Source organism: Lichenostomus cassidix, chromosome 3 (assembly GCF_008360975.1).
Source record: "Lichenostomus cassidix isolate B80296 chromosome 3, HeHo_3.0, whole genome shotgun sequence".
In the NCBI taxonomy this organism is placed as follows: Eukaryota; Metazoa; Chordata; class Aves; order Passeriformes; family Meliphagidae; genus Lichenostomus; species Lichenostomus cassidix.
This window is the reverse complement of record NC_139483.1, coordinates 49,413,342-49,419,341: the sequence shown is the minus strand read 5'-3', so window position 1 is coordinate 49,419,341 and position 6,000 is coordinate 49,413,342. Positions and strand designations below refer to the sequence as shown.

The following is a 6,000-nucleotide window of genomic DNA, read 5'->3' as shown; positions in this document are numbered from 1 at the left end:
AGTTCGGGGAGCCACAGGTAGGCGGCGGCCTCCTTTGCTTTTCCCAGGTTTGTGAAGGGTTGGCTTTTTTTTTTTTTTTTTTTTTTTTTCCCCTCCCTTCCCTCCTCCTCTTTTTCCAGCTCTCGCTTTCCGGGTTAGGAGTTTGGTGCGTTCAGAAAAGTGCCTGCAACGGCGCGGGGTTCCCCAGGTGGAGCTGGTCCGGGCTTTCTCTCCCCTCCTCCTCTGGCTGGCTTTCCTCTTTTGTGGCCGCATCCAGGGCGCTTCAGTCCCCCTCCCACGCTTCCTCCTTCCCCTCCCTCCCCGCCTCATCCTCACTTCGGGGAGAGAAAGCCGGGCTCTTTCCTGTCTCCCGGCCGCCCCGGACTCTCCCCGCGCCCGCCGTGCGGCGGTGCAGCGCCCCGCTCCTCTCCCCCTCCTCTCCCCTCCCATCTCCTCTCCTCCCTCCTCCCGGGCCGCTCCCGCCTCCGGGGGCCACTCCCGCACATGGGCGCCGCGCGGGGCTCCCCCTGCGCCGAGGCGGCGGCGGCTCCCCCCCGGCCCCGGAGCGCCTAGCCCGGCCGCCCTCCCGCCCCGATTCATTTGTTGTTGTTGTGCTGTTCTCCCTCTCTCGCTCCCTCTCCTCTCTCTGAACTTTTGTCACCGCGGCCGCTGCGCGGATGAAGACTTTTCGCGCCGGGGACGCCTAGCTCTCCCCGCCACCCCTCCCGCTGCCGTGCCCCGCGCTGCCTCCCGTCCCCGGCCGCGATGCCGTTCCCCCTGCGGACCCTGGAGCCGCTGAAGCTGTGCAGGTTGGAAGAGGCCGGCGGGGATGGCGCGGAGCGGGGCGGCTCGGCGCCGGGGGACCACGCTGGAGCGGCGGAGGGGGGCGGCGGGCGCCGCCGCGGCGCGGTGCCGCTCTTCGGGACGCTGGAGCAGGTCAGCTCGTACGCGCTGGTGTCGCTGCTGATGCAGCTCTCCGACCTCTCCCGCTGCGCCGGCGACATCTTCGGCGGGATCCTCAGTGAGGCGGACTCCCTGTGCCACCGCAACGCCCGGCTCCAGCGCCGCCTGGGCGCCCTGGAGGAGCTCCTCGCCCGCCTCGACCACCGCAAAGTCAAGATCCGTGAGTACCACCCTTCCCCAGCGCTGCGAGCTCGTCCGGGACGGTGGCGGGGCGGCTCGGGGAGAGGGAGGACCGGCAGGAGGACGGCCGCCCGGTAGCGGGGCGGTTGGAGCAGCAGGCTGGGCTCTAGTTTGTGATTTGTTTAAAATAAGAAAGGGAAGAGGGAAACTTAAGCATCCCCGTCTCGCTTTTTCCTTGCTCAGGTGGCGGCGGTCGCCCCCGGTCCCGCCGCGGCTCCTCCCGACCCCGCCGGTGCCCAGGGGCTGCAGCGCGGCGCTGCTCACCTCCCGCCGGGAGACCCCGACCCCGGGCTCAGTCCCACGCTCCGGCCCCGGGTGTCGCCTGCCCGGGCGGGAGGGGCGGTGTCAGCGTGCGGGGCCTGTGGCTGCGGTGTTTCCCCGGTGCCTCTGTGCAGCGGAACCCGCGGTGTGTTCTCCTCGCTCACCGGGCAGAACGTCTCCGCTGGCCGGGGGCGGGGGGCCGCCAACACCGCCAGCGCCGGGAAGTGATAGCGCTGTGATCCCGGGGGAGTTTGTTTGTATGTTTATGCCGGGTTTGCGCTAGACTTGGGCTCAGCCGAGCCTCTGACAGTTCAGCCCACATGCCTGATTAGTTCTTTTGTATGTGCATGGGATGACCTCAGTAAATAGAAACCTGGATGTACTTTGCAGCTGGTTTTGTGTCTCTAAGTTCTCTCGAGCTTCTGTTCTTTGTGCAGAGCTGATCTCAAACTTGTAATTTCAACTTCATATGGAGCCCAAGCAGCAAGATGCAGATTTGGCCTCAGATTCATAAGTAGTGGCAGCATGGGGAGGTGGTTCTTTAGCTTCTTTCAGGGCCTGCAAAGTGGCCCTCAGAAGTGACTAATTGTACACCTACACAGAGCTATAGGAAAAGGTTTTTTCCTCCTGAGCTTGGTCCAACTTTGGAGAAAGGATCCAGTAAAAATTGCATCTGGTGCATGAAGTTTTGTTTACGCGTGACCAAACTCCCCGGAGACAATGTGGGAGATGGCTTGCAACATTAGCTTAGCTTTCTCAATGTGCTGGAAACATTCAGGAACCCAAAGGAACCGTGTTGCAACTTTTGTGGCAGTCGAAATAGGGTTGCTACATAGAGACCGCCGATAGTTTTCTTTTGAATGGAAGTGGAAAGCTTCGCTTATTGCAGACTTAGGAGCAGAATTGATAAGGAAGGCCTTTCACAATAAGACTTAAAGGGAGCCCTGTATGAGTAACTTACCTGTTTCATTGCAGAATTATTCCTTACGGTATACTTGAGTATTTGGTTTCTCCAAAGGAGGGAATCTTCATCATCCTTATCAAAACTTGTAGTTTTCAAGCGTGAGGCAAAAGTTTTGTGCCAACCAACTATACTTTTTTTGGTGCTTTATAACTGTATGATAAACTGAAGGACCATTTCTTCCTCACTAAGAGAAGTATAACCTTTTCTGCCAGTATAGTTACATTAATTTGGCATGGCATTGTTCAGTCAGACTCGAAATGAGAATGTGTTGTTACTGGGGATACCTGCAGTACGGTGGTATATTAAATTGACTCCCTGATAGGCAGCAGTATTTATCTGTTTAAATAGGATGCTAATGATTATTATATGCTGGTGCAATGTATATGAAGGCAAGGGTGAAATAAGGCTACTGCTGCTCTGTGCAAACCCTGAAATTCTACTTGTCAGACTCTTAGTGATTGTATTCTTTCTTAGTCATCATTTTGCACAAATTATATATTAATGAATTTTTCTTGTTGTTGTTACAACGCAGTTCTTTGGGCTAAGCCTGTTATTGCTTTTAATTTTATGGTCCTTGCTCTTGTCATTGTCATGCCAGAAACTAGATGCAATTCCTATGTTTTGCTTTCTCTGTTTGGTTTTAAATTCTTTGCTAAGTGGCATCTCTGCTGTTCTTTCAGTTTTGCTGCTCTAAAGCTGCACTGCTGCTGCTGCTGCTAATATTTACTTTTCAAAGATCTTGTTCATCAAAGTCTAAGAGAATTAATGATTATTTCATTCTAATATTTTTGAGGGGTTTTTGTTGGGTTTTTTTGTTGTTATTGGGTTTTTTTATTTGTTTGTTTGCTTGTAAAGGAAGTTTATTTTATTAACCTATTGAGTCAACAGGAATTGATGTGGAGGCTAAGCATATTGACATGAAGTTGCACATAAAGCCATGACAATTCTTACAGGCTTTATAGACATTGCAGTCTGGCCAAGGAGATCAGGTAGGATGCTCAGCTGCAGTCAGAATCATGAATGTCTCTGTAATACAGGCTGTCAAGGCTTGTCTGCAAGTTTAACCCTGCTCCTGACATTAAGGGAAGTATATGGAAAACAAAGAGAATGGTTTAATAATGCTGTCTTTGTTTGGGAACAATGGTAAGGGGGATTTTTCCTTCCCATTTTTTGAAGCCTCATGGAGAAAGCTGTTTGCTGGTGCAGGACTTTAAGAACAACAAAAATTGTATAATTACTTTCCCATTTACTAGATTTTTTTACTAATCATAAACCTTTTTTTGTGGGGCAGATATTGTAAACTACTGCACCCCTTGTGATGCACAAGTACACACACAGGTGCAGCATGACATTGTGTCAGATGATTTAAGTAATTTGCTCTTGCATTCAGGATGAGGGGATAGGACATTGTACACCTGCTTTTCAAATCATGGGTAATTTCTACTTGAATTGATGGCTTTTGTTCTCTTTGTGGGGCCCAGACAACAATTTCCTCTTGCAACTGAAGGTCCCAGAATGACTTTTGAGATCCCAGCATGGTGTTGTATGGGAAGGACCAGAAAAGGACTAGCAAACTCCAAATCTGGGTCACCAACATTTCTTGGGAAGTAGCTGCAGACTGGCAGCTGGTAGAAGATATGCCGTGTGTGTCCATGGTGCTTGGGAAAGTACATACTTTGAATTTGTGGGGTTTTTTTATTTTTACACTATCATAATTTTGTTTCAAAGTTAAGTTTACATGCAGTACTCTTCAGATAAGAGGGGTCCGTTAGTGTTTGTACCTTGCTGAGTATGGGCAGGGTGTGAGGGAGGGAAAGCAAGCAGAACAAAGCTCTTTGTCTTCACTTAGTCACTCTACAGTCACTGACTGTGCTTGCTGGTCTGTCTGTGTGGTGTGTCCTTGTGTGTGTGTAGGATCCATATGCTCCTAGATCTAGATATTAGAGTATGAATAGGTAAATGTGTCTCAGATGATCTCTGCTGTTTCTCTTCTCAGAGGAGTACAGAATACTCCTCGGTGTTCTGTAGTGAATGCATTAGTTCAAGGACATCCATTTATTGCTCCACACGGGAGAGAGCTTTGTGATGTGGCAAACTGGTTAAGGATGTACTTTAGTGCAGTAGGTGCCGTGTCTTTGCAGCCCTTACTTGGGGTAAACTTATCCATCTTTCAGGAGTGGCTGGAATTCTGCCATGCACTTCAGCTGGGAAGCCTTCTTTCTGAGGGTTTTGTACTGGTGTGCCACACATGCTGAGAAAGTTTAATTTCATATCTGCTTCAGGATTCTGAAGGTAGCTTTCAGATGTATGAAGTCTTGGTGATGGCTGATTTTTTAAAAAAATTCACTAGAATTTTTCTAGGTTCACTAGAATTACTCTGCTTTCTCTGGTTTGGTTTAGCTTTCTTTAACTTTTTGTTTAGAGTGGTAGAGAAGTTTCTCGTTATATCCCCCCCTCAGCTGAGAAACTTGTGCTTGACTCTATTTCAATACAAGGATATTTTTAAGGCTAATTAGTAAAATGCTTTCCTGACATGTATATGAGCTTTGCATAATGAGCAGGGTGTTGTGCCACAAGATGGGACATCAGAATATGATGAGACACATCCCTATGGGCTGATGACTGGTTTATAACTCACAGTGGTGGGAGGCACTGATGGCTCAAGGTAGTTTATAAAATTCAAGTGTAGTATGCAGTACTTGTGACCTTAGTTCAGCTGCACTAGCCACGTCTAGAGAATTAATTAGATTCAGTACATTTTTTAACAGTCTTTCATCAGGTTTTCATTAAGGTTATGTGTGTTGCTGTTTTGCATGATGTTTTGTCATATGTTTCCAGCATCCAGCTGCCATAATATGTTTTATACCACGGGACTTGCCTAACAGCTTTTTATTTTCTGGCAATGTGCATCTGTAGCTGTGACCGAGCATCAGGTCATGTAGTTTTTCATTGCTTTCAGTTTAAACACCAGGGTGGGTGAGGACAAGTGCCAATTTAAAGTGATCAGAGCTCATCAAAAGGCATATGATGGCAGCAAAGAAATCTTGCATGAATTACAAGGCCAGCAATTGGGAAATGCTGTGGGGCCTTAAACAGTCATTGTTTCAGTAAGTCATGAAGAAGGACATTTTTTTCCATTAATATTTGTCTCCTGCCATCTGCTGTTGTTTATGCAAAAATTAATATTGCTGTTTGTTTCTGTAAATCCCAATGGTCTGACAGACTGGAAGTCTGTCCCTTCCATCTTCTCTGCTATTTATTTTAAAGTCTTTCTAAAGAGATATTTTGAGAGAGATGCTGGGAGGTTAACCCAATGACAACTTCTGGTTCAGTGTCTCCAGTAGCAGGATGGGGTTTGGTCAATTGAACCTCCTGTTCCAACAAGAAGAAACTGATTCTGTGGGAGGGAGGAAATGCTACCTCCTAATTAGTGTTGTTGTTTGAAATCCTTCAGTGTTTAAAGGCACAGTGTAATAATTTGATTTTGATGCACAGTGTCTATACATATGTATGTTTTTCTTTCTTTTTTTTTTTCCCCCAAGTTTAAGCACATTAATGCAAGAGGGCTTGGGGGTGGGGAGTGTGGCTTTCAATTTGTCTGCATGGTGGAAGGACAATCCAGTTTACACTTCATCTCCTGCTATTTTGTTTAG

The 6,000-nt window shown here is 48.3% G+C and overlaps 1 protein-coding gene across 5 annotated transcripts in view; it reads left to right on the top strand.

Annotated features, from left to right (window-relative positions):
* NHSL1 (NHS like 1) overlaps window positions 1-6,000 on the top strand; it is a 178,124-nt gene continuing 172,124 nt past the window's right edge. For 2 of the 5 annotated variants that reach the window (XM_085055684.1, XM_085055682.1), the window contains exon 1: window positions 138-1,102. In XM_085055684.1, the coding sequence (XP_084911810.1) occupies window positions 745-1,102 (358 nt within the window). In that variant the 5' untranslated portion in view covers window positions 138-744. Of the gene's footprint in view, window positions 18-134; window positions 1,103-6,000 lie in introns of those variants that run through there. The other 3 variants (XM_085055681.1, XM_085055690.1, XM_085055683.1) reach the window with 3 other exon arrangements.